Source organism: Phalacrocorax carbo, chromosome 8 (assembly GCF_963921805.1).
Source record: "Phalacrocorax carbo chromosome 8, bPhaCar2.1, whole genome shotgun sequence".
Taxonomy (NCBI): domain Eukaryota; kingdom Metazoa; phylum Chordata; class Aves; order Suliformes; family Phalacrocoracidae; genus Phalacrocorax; species Phalacrocorax carbo.
In genome coordinates, this window is record NC_087520.1 from 3,802,328 (window position 1) to 3,820,050 (window position 17,723).

At 42.4% G+C, this 17,723-nt stretch overlaps 1 protein-coding gene across 1 annotated transcript; it reads right to left on the reverse strand.

Annotated features, from left to right (window-relative positions):
- Nucleotides 1-2,727: 2,727 nt before the first annotated feature.
- On the reverse strand, nucleotides 2,728-17,629 carry SAR1B (secretion associated Ras related GTPase 1B). The gene is made up of 7 exons (XM_064458326.1): nucleotides 17,407-17,629; nucleotides 12,733-12,806; nucleotides 8,983-9,102; nucleotides 8,096-8,161; nucleotides 7,492-7,595; nucleotides 7,203-7,334; nucleotides 2,728-5,747 (listed from the first exon to the last, which is right to left on the reverse strand). Exons 2-7 carry the CDS (start codon nucleotides 12,788-12,790, stop codon nucleotides 5,631-5,633), a joined length of 597 nt encoding a protein of 198 aa, XP_064314396.1. The 5' UTR covers nucleotides 12,791-12,806; nucleotides 17,407-17,629; the 3' UTR covers nucleotides 2,728-5,630.
- Nucleotides 17,630-17,723: the final 94 nt, after the last annotated feature.

Here is a 17,723-nt window from a genome sequence, read left to right on the forward strand (position 1 = left end):
ACTTAGTCAAGTGCTTCCTAGAGGTGGTCGCATCATCTTTGCGGCTGACCCTGCGCTGTGGTGCCCAACGCTGACCCTCTCCTCCAGCCTGCTCGCTGCCCGATTTCCCATCCCTAGCAATACTTTTAGGTTTCAACAAACCTTTACAAAGATTTTTAACAAACTCCGACTTAAACCAAATTACAACCTTCCTCTCAAGGGACACATTCTCACTGAAAAGCAGCTCCCTTTGCTCAGAAACCCCGTGTGCTACAAAACCTGAACCACTTCAGATCCTCTCGACAGGGTAAGATCAGGTTCCCCTTCTTAGCTCAGCTTCCCCAGCTGCACACAGTAACTGTGAGCACCGGTCCCATCCCTTCCCAGACCAGCAGCTTGTCACAGCACACCCCTTGTCAACATACTCTGGGCTTTAGGCACCTGAGTATCATTAAATTGCTAAGCTCAGGTCTCCAACAGCTCATCTCCACCCCCAGCTACTGCCAAAGGTTGGCTCCAGCTAGTGCCACTCCTGGGAGTTAATCAAACCACAGTGAAGTACCACCTTTGCTGGGTGAAAATCTAACCAAGCGCTATAAATTCTTATTTGCCTCTGCCAAAAGCAGGCATTTGCACCCAAATATTGAAAATACACCTTTAAATTTTCTCCTTTTACAAGGATAGTGTTTATTTACATCACACATTTAGGAAAGAAAATCAGAAATTACAACTAGATGCAAGCTTTGCACCCACCCTACACATCGGAAGTTTTTGTGCTGTTCTTTTATCTACTAAATATTGTCGTAGTTGGGTGCAACACAGTTGGCAGTGAATGCCACATGCTTAGAGCAGCTTTTTTGTTACGAACACAGGCATACGAGAGGGGGTGACCCGAAGTGCCACTGATTTACACCTGGTCTGTGCAGCACCTTCAGTAGCCTGAATGCGATGAAGGCTTCTGTCATCTCCCTAAGACACTGACAAATGGTGCCCAGGTTAAGGGAGGCATTGCTTCATTGACATTGCTCGTGGTTGCTGGGTTGCTTTTCTTCTTCAGGCAGTGACAAAGTACGACCTAATCCCTCTGGACCTCACTATCTTCACAGGTTAAGCAAAGGATAACAAACCCCCTCTGCCTCACAACGATGTTGAGGCAGCATCAGCAGGTAGAAAGCTTCGAGATCCTGGAATGAAAGGCATCAAAGATTCTAAAATATTACTATAAATTTCTTACTGTGATGGGACACGTGCCATAAGAAATGGGGTCATATGGTAAAATATGATTTTAAAAAGTATCCCTTATTTTTCTTAACTGCTCACCATCAACCAACGTTCTAATTCTAATTCAAAAGCAGTCAAGCAAGAAATAATTTTAAAAACACACTAAGGAGAACATATACTTCAGACTGGAAAGTAGTTCTCTCTCACAGCAGGTTAATACATTTTCCCCAAGGGCTGTGTCGGGCAGGGTTGAGTGGACTGGGTTTGATAAGCACCTGAACTCATGGCAATCCCCGCTCAGTACAGTCCCACCACCAGTGCGCATCCCGGAGGGCAGCTGCATTCTAAGACAGTAGTGCCGGTAAGATCAGTTCCTTCCATCCAATTTTAAAATTGCAACAAAGGAAATGTAGTTTTTGCCATGCTCAAAGAGTTTTCCGAGCAGAGGACTTGCTTCCATGCACACAAACCCTAGCTGAGAAGAAAGGGAATTATTATTATACCCAGCTGAACAAACCCAAACTCACTACTAGATCAGGTACTAAATTAGCTCACGTACTTTTTTCCTGGGTTTGATAACTTGACAAGACCGACCTGTTTAAAACTCTTTCTTCAAATTCCTAGTCAGAATTTTATTAATTCCCAATACTTAAATTTCAAGCATGGGGTGGGATAACATAATAACAAACACCACATTAAGAACGTGTTTAAGAACACTTTCATCTTTAGCTTTTCTCCTGTAATTTATTATATAAATTATGCTTTTAAACATTAGCGCACTCAACATTTCAAAACAGAAAACGTTTAGTTCCACACAGATACTAGTGCAAGGAGCGGTTTATCTAAGTGCAAGTAAGTTACATGTCCCCACTGACAGCCAGTGGATTAGGCTGTTTTTAATGTAACTCGTAAGTCCATAACTAACAATGACATTACCTACACTAAATCTCAGCACGTTGTAGTCAACAGAAATACTGGACTTTGGTAACAGCCAAATACTCGGACAGTACAAGAGAGAAGAACAATTTGACTTCAAGCAGACCTGGGAATTCACTGGGACTGGAAACCACCACCATCATTTTCTGACCTGATTTTAGCTCTGAATAAGTGGATGCCAAATGTCCTATTATTCCAATTATTAAAATACAATAAAGCTCCCATGCACGCAGGTATTGTATTCCAGTGAATGCCATAGGTCAACTTTGGCACATCACAGACAGTACCTGAATACTGAACATTAACATCTTGATCCAGCAAGAGGATAAATGCAAAAGCTCAAAGATCCTTCCTGTCTCCAGTACCAATAATTGTTGCTGAAATATTTATTAAACCAAGACTGAAATACAGCAATGCCTCTCAGTTACATAATACATACTAAACCCCAAGTTTTAATTAAATCCAAGCAAAATGTATCTTATTCAACCCATAGATATCAGCACACGGGGCCACTTTGTCAGAAGCGGTTATTAGTATCTTAGAAATCGACATTAATTTTTCTTAAAGAACTGCTGCGATGTAAAAACAAAATGAGACACTTCATAAATAACATCTTTATTAATGAGTTTTCTTTTTCACATTCTTTAAAGTGATGTTTAATTGAAATCTGCATAGTCAAGAGTGCAAAAATAAAACCCAACCATAGAAGTCGGACCCAAACGTGAATGTGGCTTTCTTTAAGACTGGTCACAACCACAGGAGTAAGCAACCTCCGGAAATAAATGACCAGGGGGATGTGGAGGGGGGTGGGGATGAAAACCACCAGAAAAAACAATCATCAGTATATTTGTCTATTAATGAAGTCTTCACACAAAGACGCACAACACCCATTCACATTCATGTGCACAACAGAACGTAAACTACAGAAGAAAGATACTTCTTCTAGTGAATGAAACGAAACAGAGCAAGATTATTTGTGTATTTAACCGAGTGTTTATCAGCTATTCCCACAATGGGAACCATTATAGTACCCAGGTGGATAAAATGCAAGGTCCAGATTTCTTCATGCCCTTATTACAACCACATTTAAACTAGCCACCTACAGTAGGAAACATGAAATCTGAGTATTTCCATAATTCTAAGAATTACTCTTAACACACACGTCTAAAGCAGTACCACCTCCCTTCTTTTTTAATTCTTAATACTATCGTCCCTTTCCTTACTGCTAATGTTATTCACAGTTGGTTGGAAGAGCAGGTGAAGGGGACCTCTTTGTGCCCACACCATGGCTCAGCCCGTGGAAGCGGTCTGCAGCAGAACACCTCCAGCTCCAGCTTCATTTCCATAAGCACAGACACCACAGTCCCAAGTCTCCCACATCAACATCACAGTGTGACGGCAGTAGTATTTTTAATATTTACACCGTCTGGTTTCGCTGTTGTTCTCTGCATTATAACCATCGTCAGAAAAGTCTAGAGTCAAAAAACCCCAGGCATGTCCCCTACATAACAGCTGTAGGTAGTAAAGACTCACATATTGTCCACACGCTGGTGAGAGGCTGTTTCTTACCTCTGGCTTGATTTATGCAACAGAGACTGGACTCGACAGCTGAGCGCTAGTTTAAATGCAGAATTCTCTTATGTTGGACATTTGGAAAAGCTATCTGATACTGTCACTCTGAACTTCACCACGCACAAACTAGGCTTAAAACTTTGCATATAATCGTGCAGTAATAAACTCAGTTACCATTTACATTAGTTAGGTTCTGAATTATTCATCTTACTCAGACGAACAATCTAGGACTGTGGGGAACTGATCATCAATACTCGATCATACAAGTTCAGATCTGGGCAAGGAATAAGTCTCATTTATTTGCTATGATGCTATAGGCTTTAAATCTGAGATTCAAGCCCAGCAGGTCAAGAGACAACATTACTTCTGAAATCAAACCAGTCAGAAATACATTTGCTGCCATGGATACTGGAAACATAAGGCCTAAAGTATTTTGAAGACCCTCAATGGTGAGTAAAAGGGATTCAGCAAAGCACTTGCAGCAGTTCGTACTCTTACAAGGGGGAAACAAACTACGCAGCAAAACTCAAACTTATCAGGGTGAAATGGTGACTCCTGGGCTGAAACCCTACCTGCGTTTGACAGATTAGAGTAAAACACACTCAGCACATGGAAACACCAACCACAGCTCTGTGGCAGTCTCAGCCAGCATCAACAAGACACTGACAAGACACACGTGCTTCAACATCCCATCAAAAATAACCTGCTTTCTCCTCAGGGAACTAATGTGCCCAAAGATGGGGAAAAACAGAAGTCTGGGAAAAAGGACTGCAGATAACCAAGTTTTACCCCACAAATAAGCCGCCTGGGCAGCCAGCAGCTGCCACGCTGGCTAGGTTTCAGGGCAAAAAACACAGAAAACAATCCCTCTTGTCCCAGTTCAAACCACCAAAAATAAAATTGGCTGACTGGGTGTGGGCTGATAAAGTTTCACAAGCAGCGATGGCAACTGTTTTTTTTCCCCTGGCAGTTGCACAGGCAAATCTTCTGGCAGACCCCAAATCTAATTAAATTAGGAATAGAATATTTAGTGCGGTGGTGTTATTGATTTCTTCAGAAAAAACCCCCTGTATTTCTAGTGTCACTTCAGGGGTTTAATTCGAGAGACCAGTAGAGCAAGACCACTTTTGTTCAAGACCCACAATGGCACAGCTGATTTACATTATTTGTACTTTTTAAAGGTGGTGGTTATAAGGGCATTGGACTAGATTTTTCTTTCACTACTGCAAAATCCTAAAATAAATGCAGTTTGGTAGTCTGAAAAAAACACTTTAACATACAATGAAACTTCTTTGTGGCCTTCTGTGTTTCAGGAGAATATCCCACATATTCAGATCATCAGGCAGCCTCACTAATTAAGACACATTAAAATGAAACATCTTCCATTAAAGTTGCCAAAAACTGGATTTAAATTTATTGCATGACGTTGCATAAGAAAGTATATTATTGAAAACCGTAAGGCATCATGCAATTATCCATCAACTAATTATTTATTATTCCTTGAAAGATGGTTATATACTCTAAAGTTATAAAACCAGTTTCAAAAAAGTACATAAAAAAATTTAACATAAGCATTAAATATTTTTCACATGTTTGTAGCTGTTAAAAAGTGCATTCAAACATACTGTACTGGAAAGTTGCTCTGACCAAAAATGGTACCGGAGACTTGTTAAATTAAAAGCTGCAGAAGAATGTTGCATGGAATTAGAAAGCTCACAGGTTGTGGTACTTAAACTTATAAACTTGCTTGAAATAATTTTTCAATCCTCACACAATTTACCATACGTGATATAATTAGCTAAAAATGTATATTTTTATAACTAAACAGTCAAATGAATTCAAGTTACGTACACTGAGTGATCAAATAAGGAGCAGACTTAATATTCAGACACGGGACAGAATGTACTGATGCAATTTTGGCATTAATCAATGTACTGTGCCATCCAACGGAAGCCTTCTCCATAGCCTTGTCTCTTTAGCACGCTGCACATAAACACTTCTAGAGGCCTTGCGTTCAGTTCTTTCAATGGTATACTGCCCTGCAGAGAGAAGGAAGCGCTCCGAGTTACAGTATCATTATAACACGACTGCTACTTTACACGGACAATTGTTTCTATGGCATGCCATTATTTAATTTGTGCTGGATACTGGAATTTTAGAAAATAAACTCATCTGAAACTCGTACATGTTACTAAGATAATAGTCACTTGAGAAACACACTGACCACGTTTTCACATGCATCCACATTTGGAGAGAGTGAAGCACATGAAACCAGAGCTCAACAGCAAGCACGTGCACAGAGAATTTGACAGCTTATACTTAGTTTTCAGTCACAGCTCCCCGCTCGGTTTCCAATAGCTTTCCAACCAGATTAAAAAGAACATTTGCAGCCTGACCATAGCAAGAGAGCAAGGTGCTCGCTTGCCAAGATCAGTGCGATAAAGCTGTTGCTCAACTGGAGAGTCACAACAGTATCCATACTTCACAGACTATGTGCAGTGTTGTAAAAACCAGGGCAAGACACAACAACCCAATAAAAGTCAGTAGTGACTGTTTATAGCCCATTACACCTACTCTAAAACTAACCTGCGCAATTCTCTCTTTTTGTGGAAAACAAGAAGGTGAAGACTTGTTCCTGCTCAACCTAAGCTCCGACTGGCACCGCACTTTAAGGGAAGCATCTAAGAGTAAATACTCTTAGAGGAAACAAGGAATTACAAGCCCAGGTGCCCTCCTCAGTGGAGCCAAGCTGCTGGTCATCTAATGGGAGCTGGGACCAAAGCCACACTGCAATGGCTTTGTCAGCTGCGGAGACTTGTCTTTCCAAGGGCAAAGGACAACAGAGCAACTTGTTTCTAGTGTCCTGTACCCAAATGTCTCCTACAAGCAGTACACTCTGTTTGCTTTAAATTAAGAGTTGAAATGTCATGAAGATCCATAATATATATTTGCCTAGTTGCTACCGATGCTAGCAGGAACTTTTTCCTCGCAACTTACAAACTCAGGCATCTACAATGGTGTAAATCTATTTCTAAGCTTTAGGCATACATGTTAATTACTAAATTGTGCTAAGTCTGCACTTTCAATGAGAAAAGTCACCTACTGAAAGACTTTATCCAGTTTTGTCTTACAGTTCTCACTAGAGCTATAGTCTCTGAAAACTTGCTCATCCTTTTAAAGTACTGCATAAGAAAGTTGAAGTACTAAAAAATATCCTAAGTACAATTGAGTTTTCCTTTAAAAAATGTCGTATTAGATATCTTGTAAAAAAGTTGTAGTAGAGGTGCATCTAACACACACAACAGAGACTCCACAATGAATTCATTCCATATACAGTTATTGGGTACCAGGTACTTTATAAATTAATACCCATTTATTTTGTGTACTTGGAGTGAACTGGAGCCAACACACAAATAAGGCAAACTCCCTAAAAAAAAAAAACACAACAAACCACCACAAAGCCACAAGGGAAAAAAAAAGCAAAGGAGCATTACCTTTCCTGTTGTCTGACCATACAGGCCAAACATCTCTCGTAACCTCTCTTCACTAATGGCTTCAGGTCTGTCAATCTTGTTACCAAGAATTAGGATAGGCACATTAGCAATAGTTTCATCTGTCATTAGTGACTACAAAGGAAAGGAGAAAGGAGGAGAGATTAATTTACAATATAGAAAGTCAAATTGCTACCACTCATGTCCAGGTGGCAGCAGAGCTCTGGTAGATACTGGGAATTTATTTCTTAGAAGTTGAAGTCAAAACTTTCAAAAACTTAATTAAACTTACATCAAGTTCTTCTTTTGATTCAAGCAATCTTTCATGATCTGCACAGTCCACCAAGAACACAATGCCATTAATTGCAGGCAGATAGTTTTTCCACACTCTGCGAGCTACAAGGAAGATGTGAATAAAAAGCACAAAAGGAAATTATCCCAAAATTCAGAGCGATGCACATCAGTAATTAAGAAACAACAGGATTTTTTTTAAGTCTTAGCTTATGTTGCCTGCCTTCAGGATGCGATTTCAATTTTTACCACTCCATCCCACAGGCACATTGATGTACCAAAACTTCTTGTGTTTCCCCAAGAATTATGTCAACAAAGGTAAGTTTGAAGCATAAAGTTTAAAGGCAGATGTAAGTGATTCAAAGTACAGAATCCTCCTCAAAATACAGATCTCGATTAAAAATTTATGCTTGACTGCAGCTCTTGCCAAATTGTACTTGGGATTTGTGATAAATGGTGGGGACTGACAACAGAGCAGTAATGATTTTTATACTGTCAAAGAGTGTGGGAAGTCGATCTTTGCACCATGGTCTTATTTCTGATCCGAAGCGAACGGACTGTAGACAACTCTTAACTCAGTGCAGTGAGTCAGCGTATTCTCCCACCTTGAGCATGTCCACCCAGATCGAAGGTAGTGAAAGTCATGCCAGCAATTGTCAGCTCTTCTGAAGCTAGAAATTATGAAATTAGAACAGAATTATGTTCTCTGTGAAGATTATGCAGTGCGTTAGAACAGTCTAACCTTCTAGCATGTAGATTTTACTTTCTGCCTTGGGTCTTTTCAGTATTTCTTTATTCAAGAAACAAATCAGAGCAATACCTTCTCTCTCTCAAAATCAATGACATTCATTTAATGGTTAATAGCATTTTGTTGTTAAAACACATACGAAATATCTACAATGCTATGAATAGCAGAGAATATTTGTACATTATTTATCCCTACACATTACACAAACAACAGTTGGCTCTGGCATCTGGTTTGCCACAAAGATGGCATTTCACGTACAATACTGTTCAGAGTTTCTCCTCTTCACATCCTTTCCCCATTTCTCACCTCCTTACTGGACTTCATCAGTCCACATTTTTAACCTGTGTTGAACTTTTTCTCCTGCAGGACTACCCAGATAACAATTACATAGCAACCTCTGAGCCAAAAGAAAAAAGTCTCAGTGTACAGAAATGCTAATTTTCCAGCTGCAAAGAGGAGCTGTTCCCAAACACTGCAAGCCCCAGTTTCCCACAGCTTCCCTAATCTAGACTCTCAGCTCCATCATTCTGCTTGTTACTCACTCCTTAATTTTAAGTATACCGCACAGAACTATCCTGTACACATCTTTCTGAATATTACTTGAACTACATAAAGATTATAATCCCAGAAATGCCTGTGTTTCTCCCCAGTTATACTGTTGGTCTTACGATATATAATCAGATCCTGCTTTTCCTACAACACATTATATACATCCTAGCTATGGAGCCAGCAATATTAACTTACTGGGGTGTAACGTGGGGACGTGTTGCCCCAGTCTGTCATCTTTGAGCATATGCAGCAGCGTGGTTTTTCCAGCATTGTCCAGTCCAAGAAACACTAGTTTTCCTGATTTCTTGTACAGTCCTAGAACAAAGAAGGACCTAGTGATTAATCAGTGAACCGGTAGGAGTTGGTTTCTAGTGCTAGATAATTTTGCTCCCAGGAGTACAGAGACAAAAGTCATCATACAGAATACAGACTGGCCAAGCTCCGCCGCACTTTATCAATGCCCTTTACCCGTGTTCTACTTGTACAAACTACATTCACACTTGCTCATGTGCCTGCTGCACTACGTGTGCCATGTGCAGCTTACGGGACGCTTAGTGGGGGAGAGGCACACGACTGATGTCAACGTGTCACTCATGTAAATGCATTTATGTTATCTTAGGAAAACCACAACAAAACAGGACCAAGGTTTGCCAGCATAGATTTACTCTGCCCCAGCGAAAGGACAGTTTTGCTCACAGGTGATGGAGAGAGGGGCACGCAGGTACAGTGCTGACAGTGGGCTCAGAAATACAGGCCATCCTGAACCTGAGCAGAGGGGGTTTTGTTCGGCTATCTCGAATTCTGACAAAAAACTTGTTCGGGGCAAAAAGAAAGTTCAGACCTCAACGGGTATATTTCAGAGAAATTAATTTCAATGTCAATAGTCATAATTAGTATATGTATTAATTCTTTCATGTTTGTTCATACATTATTTTGACAAAACATAACATTCACCCATATCCCCAGCTAAACTGTATGGCTATACCCTAAATGGCATCATCAGGGCAGTTCTGACACGCTTGCTGTCATGCGATAATGCTTTCATAAGAGGAATAAGAAACTTTATTTTCACCAATTGTCATCTTGATAAAAATGCTTTCCCCCCCGCTTTTTTCCCCTGCTTGTAACCCCAGTAAATGCAACAGTTGCTGTGAGGGAGAGGAAGGATGTGTAAAGCATGAACACTCTTATTTTCTTAAGTTTGAGGTTATCAAGGAGTGATTCTCTTAAACTTGCCAACGCTACATCCTATGCCAGGCTTATTTTTCACTGCTTCAAACTGATTGACATTCAAAGCAAAACATTTTTACGACAAATTTCATTTTAAAAAAAAAAATCACATTCTGTGCTGAAAAAACTACTGAAGTAAGAGCCTCTTAGCTTTGGCTTTAAGGAGAAAAATCTTCCCTTACTCCCTCTTCAAAGAGCTGTGGCTGGATACTACGCACTGTACATCTCCTTAGGAGCCACTGCTGATCCCACGGCCTTCAGGAGTGCTGAAGGGGGCAGAGCACTTACAGGGGGTGGTGGTGGTGAAATATATGTATGTGCTGAAATTACATCTCTTTAAAAGCAAAACTGGGCTACATTCCTAACAGGAATCTCTCTTCTTTCTGCAAAAGAACTGCAAATACAGCCAAATATTGTAATGTTGGCGTTCTTAAGTCACCAGAATCTTCTACTGTATAACGCCACAGTATTGTGGTACTTTGCAATATGCTGAAGAACAGTTTATTTTACCCCCACTGTGGTGATACAGAAACATTTTGTGAAGTACACAATCAGATTTCACTGTTGAAGCTCAACCGTCCCATCGCTGCAGTCCCTACACTTAACCTCACTGTCTCCGCAAGCACAACCAACCCTCCTGATCTGCAAACCACGCACTGGCGTGCCGCGCTGCGCCTCGGGGCCGCGGGCAAGCGGCTGGTGGCCGTCCAAAGGGCACACTGACAGCCGCCCTGGGTCTCTCTACGCAAGGAGGCTAGCAGGCAGCACCGAGCCAGTAACATCAGTTTCTGGAGCCCTCGCTTTTCTTATCTAATGTGTTATCCTCAGATGTGTTTTATTTGGTGGGATTTTAAGTGATGCTGTTGCACAGGTGGCTACTTGGACAGTCCCGTTGATACCGCAGCATTACATGGGCATACACGCCTCTGTCTGTCTGACCTTTACACCGCTGGTGTTTGCTCACCTCTCCCCCTGCCTTTAGACTAATCTCTGGGATCACATTCCAGCATGGCATGTTTTGCAGCTTGTGGGAATAAATATTCTTTCATATTCCTCAGCTTATTTAATCAGTGAACTTTGTTACTACAGATACTGTAGAGTGTCTTCACAGTTCTTTCAAATACAACAACTCTTACTTCCCAAACCTACCTCCTTGCATGCCCAAATATATATTAACTATTAAACTACAGAGTGGACGAGAAAGTACTAATCTTTACAGAGAAAGGAGGAGTTGACAAACATTCTCATATATTAATTTATGTCACAGGAGAAACTCGAGTTCACACTTACCTTACGAGTTAAACCCCTACCAAACCACAGTAAAACAATAATAGTTTTGCCACTCTCAGCCTGGACATCCGGGAGCCTTTGCTCCCAAATCAGGTACCACTGCTTTCTCTGAAACATTTCACACTTCCCAAGTGTTTTTCATAGAAACCCAAAACAAACAAGCACCAACACTTCAGCTATTAGTTATACCAAGACCAGATTTTTAATCTATATATATTAAAAAAGTAAGATTCTTTGTACATTCTAAAAGTATGTGTGCAAAGATGTGCTTCATAAAGTGAACTTCTCAGCCTGCTGACAGGACAGCACAGGGAACTGCGGGCAGTTTCCCAGATGTTATAGTCAGCCTTCTTCAACTGTACACAAGAGTGAAAAGGGAAAGTGTTTCTTTTAGAGTAAGAGGGACATATTGAACGCAATTCTCCTTCCTACTTCAAGCTCCAGTACCTTTCACCAGAATTAGACTTTGCAAGCACAGGAATGGGAAAGCGGGCTAGTGGGCAGTAATCACAGCTCAGCTAAGTAAGAGGAGATAAGAAAGATTAGTCAACTTAGTTAAAATTTCACTGGCTTGTATTTCGATAGCAGGCCAAGGGTCTAACATTCAGCAAAAAAGTTTAAACTTTCAACTGATAAAAGGCAGGTGGCACAGCTTGCCATCGTTCCTTAATCTCAGATGCTTTTTATCCACTTCCATAAAATCCTTTGAACTTGTAATTTGTGCCTTTTACCTACGTGATCTGCAACTTCTGTTCCTTTTTCTGGTACCCTAACATTCCTTTTCCTCCTGGTTGCATTTCCTCCCCACCCCTTTTTTCCTCCTATTTTGCATAAGCTATTATTTCACCTTGGAATGATATGGATTGCAGACTCTTTTTGCCAGGGAATACTTTCCTGAGGCTGTTCAGCAGATGCTGGTGAAGTTTCACACCAATCTCAGTGACACCAGTCACAGAATAATGCATTGCTGAACATAAGGAAGGGCTTCAATATCCAGCACTAATTTTTTGTGGACAGTCCCTCATATCTGGATTCTCAAGTGATATCCTCATGCGCAAGAGAACAGAGCTAAAATAACTGAGTTCAGTTCTTTATAGCAGAGAAAAATCAGGAGAAACACCATAAAAGTCAACTGAATTACCTGCTTAAATGTAGCATGATTTAAAAAAAAAAATCAAACCTATTATGTTCATGAAAGAAAATGTAGTTTTCTCAAGAGGTTAAAGGATTAATGTAAGATTGAGTGGAGAGCTTACTCTGGAAATACTCACTATTGATAAGCAAACCTTTTGTTTGAGTGATACTGAATATACACCAAACCAAATATTATTATTTAACCAGCGGCTATGTTTGAAGATAACAGAGGTGAACAGACATTTTATACAAGAATAGCAGAAAGGAAAACCCCAAACAATAAAAACTTACCTAAAAACTGTAATACGCTACTGAAACCACTGTAAATCCAATCAAATATGAAGGACATATCTGAATCTTATGGTCTGAAATAAACAGAAAATAGAACGCATTTAAGATCTGTCAGAACAGCGTATTAAACATTGTAAGATATTTATAGGTATCAAAAGTAATCCAAAATCCTGGGTGAAAAATAAAAAACCATTTAGTTTTGGTAAACTGTATCATGGACCAATTAAGTGACCCCAGGACACATTAGAAAATTAGCGTAGAAATGGAACACAGAATCCAGACCTTGTGATTCAACATCAAAGACCTTTTCCTGTCCTTGGAAAACACTACATAGACAGAATTCTTTGCAAGAAGTAAAAATAATTTTAAGCACCGTTTGATGGAGCTGTGTGATGTTCCACCAATGGGATGTTCAAATGGGGCCTTCACATAAACTTTTCAACTGGGGAGAAGTGGTACTTCTGAGCACGCAATAGTGGGATGTCAGTGCTCCAGCCGCCCTTGGGAGCTCCTGGGGTTTTGAAGCAGAGGCGATAAGGGGTGAATAAGTTTGTGAAGTTGAATCTGGAGAAGTTTCATACCAAATAAATCCCTATTGTCTGCACAGAACCTGTCTGTTTGGCCTGTAATGGGAAACAACTACTTAGCACAAAGCACTGGAATTGCCATTCAAAGACCAGGACCTCCCGTACTGCCCTGCACAGGCTGCCACAATTTAAACTTTACATGCAAAACTTATGTTCAAAAAAAAGGACTCTAGAACACCATGTTTCCCACTGAAATCCTTCAGCTTTGGTTCAAGAACAGAAGGCCGAGCTGAGAGCAGCCAGGATGACTATAACCAATGCTCTAGTTGTGCCATACAACCATCAGCCAACTTCAGGCAACCATCACAGGCGGGACACCCTTTGCGGAGTAGCAGAGCTTCATCCTGGTAGCAGATACCCCTTCTTTGTTGTATGGTTAAAAAATATAAGGCTGTTATGCTCATCCCTGGGAAAGAAGCAAGTGGCCAGGATGGATAGCACAGACTGACGAATCCATTTGTTCCTGCCCCAGAAAAAAACCCTTTGCCACCAAAGACAGGGCTGTCTGCAAACAACTGGCTGCAGCAGAGGTGTCAAGGGAGCTTTGGCACACCTTGAGTGCCCAGGAGGGCAGGGAGCACAGAGGAGGAACCGCCACTACTGCCACAGCAATGCTTTGGGGCGTAAGAATAAAGCCATCACTAGGTTCACTGCACAGCCATGAGCAATTCATTTCTTAGCTTTCATCTTCATTTCCTCATTATCTAAGGTGAGGATAACCATGCTGAAAGCACCAGTTTGACACAGTGAATTAGTATCTAGCATGAAAACCTCTTGAAAGACTAAAGGGCAACATCCTTAGAGGCATTTAGCCAGCTAAATCCTACTGGAGTGCGTAAGCCCTGCTAACGTCAAGAAATGCTGGAGTCTGACTACCCTCGAGAAACTGGACTGTGCTGCTAAGTGCGGCTGGCAGAGGCATCCACACCACTGCAGGCTGTCTCGCTGTGCTCATTTCGACACTGCAGCAGTACCTGGGGGAGGTCACAAGATGACTTTAGGTCAGCTCTGACCCTGGAGCACAAGACACTACTCAAAACACAGGTCACAACCAGATCAAAATCCAGGCACCTGTCATAGCAATTACACTCACAGCAACAGTTTCTCCACTCCACAACAACAGGTATATCACAGAAAGATAATCTGGAAGGAGGAGGAAAGAATATTCTAATTACATTTGCTTGCACTGGAAAAAGTCTTCTCAGCCCGTATTTGCCTCTCTGCTCGAGGACAACACAGCACTAAGAGTCCTTGGTTTCTCTCTGACTAACCCTGAAACCCTTACACACATCCTGCGTTCCTCTGAACAACTGATTGGCTGCAACAGGCACAAGTTTTAAGAATACAAATCAAATACTCTTGTCAATGCATAAACACCCAGTTACACAACGTCATGACTGAAACTGTCCCTTGCACGGCTAAAAAGCAAAGGTCAAGAATAAGCAAACACGGCAGGACATACACGTCAGCAGATTTATTTATTGCTTGAGCAAAATACCGATCGAGAAAAGCCTCTACGGGGCTTAGAAAAACGATCGACTCAAATAACCTGCAAATCAGGGCAAACAGTGTGATGTAAGAGAAGCGCTCAGTTTACTGAGGTGAGAATAACTTCACAGTGTTTAGCTGTATTAACCTTTTCCATCTATTAAACTTATGGATAAAACAAAAAAAAAATCTTTATGCATTATAGAAAAGACTCTAAGGGGCAAGATTCATATTATTAAAGCGAGAACAGGATGAGTCTGCAAACACAGCTGAAGTGGCATTAATATCGGTTAAATTTCCATCACCATAAGAAAAGTGGTGTTAGAAACGGAGCTATCCAAATACACCCAGAACAGCCTCCGTATCAGCTGGCAGCACTTAAAGGAAAATACTTTTAAAATGGGGAAAAACGGACAGCTAATTGTAAAGGCACATTGGTAATATTTGAAGAGAGATATTAAATCTACTCTTACCACACAGGAAAAGTAACTACATAACTCTCAGCAGTGTCAAATCAAAGCATTAAAAAGCCATAGCAGCTCTGCATTGGTATCAAGAGTTGTTACAGTGCTGAGACACCCAAGTCATGGAGCTACACCGAACGAAGGGGAAAGCCCAGGCCGCTCAGCGTGCACGGAGTCAAACTCTCAGGCCCATGTTAAAAACACCAGAGAAGCAAAACAATGAAAACGCTGGCAATCACCATTCACAAGCCACAATAAGACAAAATTACTACTTTAAGGTTATTTCAAGGGTTCCCTTGAAAATAATCCAGTTGCATGCAGACATAAATTTTTAATGAAAAACTGTACCGGACACGAGACAGTCTTTTGACACCACCTACTTTTACAGACATCACCAACTTACTCGCACCCACTTAACAGAAATATGGAAGTTAATTTTCTAGCATCACATCAACAACAGATGGCTAGCACTTCAAAATGTCTCCGACGACTCCAGCTGATGTTATTGCATCAGCAAAGTATCATTTGGTAACTCCCAGGGAGCCCTGTAAGCCACGCCATAGACCAAGGAGAGGGTTTGCTTATTGGAGACCACTTCTGACCATGGGGATGCGGGATTCTCACCCAGTGGCTTTAGCAATAGCTTGAGCCAGTCCCCCAAAAGGGAATGTCGCTGACAGCAAGGACTAAGCAAGCAAACTCACACTTATTTCTTTTATATTCTGAAAAAATGGGAACGTCCTGCCCCCCTGCTCTCAACCTCCATTTTTCTAGCTAAAAATTAATAATTTTGCTTCTGAACCAGTTAGAAAAGCACTTACTTCCAAAGTCTGTGAAACTGCAGATAAAGAGGGGTTATCAGGCTTTTAAAGACAATTTTAAATCCCTTTATGGAATAATTAGGAAACAGAAACCAGTGACACCCACACTGAACTGCTCTTGCAGTAACTGGAAACACACTGTGCTGGGCCTGGGTGGGTACTGTCAGCAAGAGCGAGGAAAGAGACCTCTGCCCGGCCTAACTGCACCCACCCTGCACCCCAGGTAAGCCTGAGAACACAACTTGTAAGCAAGAGCTTAAAGTCTGCTCTTAAGGGTATAGTTGCAGTTTTTCAAGGAGGATCTAAACATGATCACTTAAAGTTATAATTCCACATGCCATCATTTTGATATCGTAAAATGTTACCAGAGAGAACAAAAATCAAAATCCTTAAGAAGCTCAGTGAATAAAATGTTATCTGCCTTCTTCTACAGGACTTTGTTCTATGATACAAAACTGCACTTTGATGCAGTATTTTAGGAGCTGAGGGAAGGGACAGAGTTTGAAAATGAGGTACAACCACAGATTTTCTCTGGGTATTTTAATCAATTTTTTGATAGCAAGCCATCTCTGAGATTTCAGAAAGAGCAATCATCATGCTGCTCCACTACAAATTGGGTTGAAAACCAGAAAGATTACATATCGTATGGCAAATGACTTAAATTTAGTTCTATCACCTCTTTAACTCAGAGACAGCCTGTATGAATTCGGCAAAGATCTTAAGCACATCTGAAACAGCAAACCAACAGTTTATCCGCGAGGACGGCACGGCTCACAAAAACCAGTTCATAGAGCACGTTCTCAATGGAGGCCCTATTGCAGTTATTTATCTGCCTATAAAAAAAAAATTAAGTCATAATTTGTGTGGAATTAATAACACTCAGAACAAATCCCGGCAGGCGGGTACAACGCGCGGGCCAGCCGAAGAAGGCAGCGGAGCGGCTGTAGGCTGAGGCTTACCCGGCGCTCCCCAGCGCCCCAGGCCCCCGGGCGAGACGGAGCCGGGGCCGCGAAGGCTCCGCGGCACCCACGGAGGAGCCACGCAGTGGGGGCGGCTCAGGGCCCGCAGTCCCCAGCCCCGGGGCCCTCCCGGAGGGGCAGAGGAACGCAAGGCAGGCCTGGCCTGGCCTCAGGGAGCGCTGCCCACGGACCCACGGAGGCCGCGGCCTCCCCAGGCGCGTGGAGACCCCCGACCAGGCCCGGCCCAGCCAAGCCCAGCTCAGCTAGGCCAGGCCCGGCAGGGTAGTAGGACGGCCCGGCGCCCCGCGGGGGCGGACAGAGCCCCTCAGCACCCGCCCTCCTTCCCCGCACTCACCCGCTGCCGCCGAGCCTGAGGTGCGGGCGCTCCGCTCCACCGGCGCCGACACGCAACCCCGCGGCTGCGCCCCGCTCCGTCCCCGCCCCGCTCCTTCCGGCTGCGCCGCACGACCCACGTTCGGCTCGGTTCCGTTTGGCTCGGTCCACGGTCGCGGGGCCGTCCCGGCACCGCCTCCCCTCACCCCGCGGGCACACCCGCAACCCGGCCTAGCTTAGACTAGGTTTAGCCCCTGCCCCTGCCCCCTTAAGGCGCAAGGCTCCGCCCAGTGCCGCAGCGTGCCGCTCCCGGAAGTGCCACGTGTACGCAGTGCGCCT

Excerpts from the sequence above, each read along its gene's own strand:
- SAR1B (XM_064458326.1), bottom strand. The coding sequence starts at position 12,790 with ATGTCCTTCATATTTGATTGGATTTACAGTGGTTTCAGTAGCGTATTA. Across the intron at positions 9,103-12,732 it reads TAGCGTATTACAGTTTTTAG|GACTGTACAAGAAATCAGGA; the intron begins GTAAGTTTTTAT and ends TCTTTGTTCTAG. Across the intron at positions 5,748-7,202 it reads ATGGTCAGACAACAGGAAAG|GGCAGTATACCATTGAAAGA; the intron begins GTAATGCTCCTT and ends TTCTCTCTGCAG.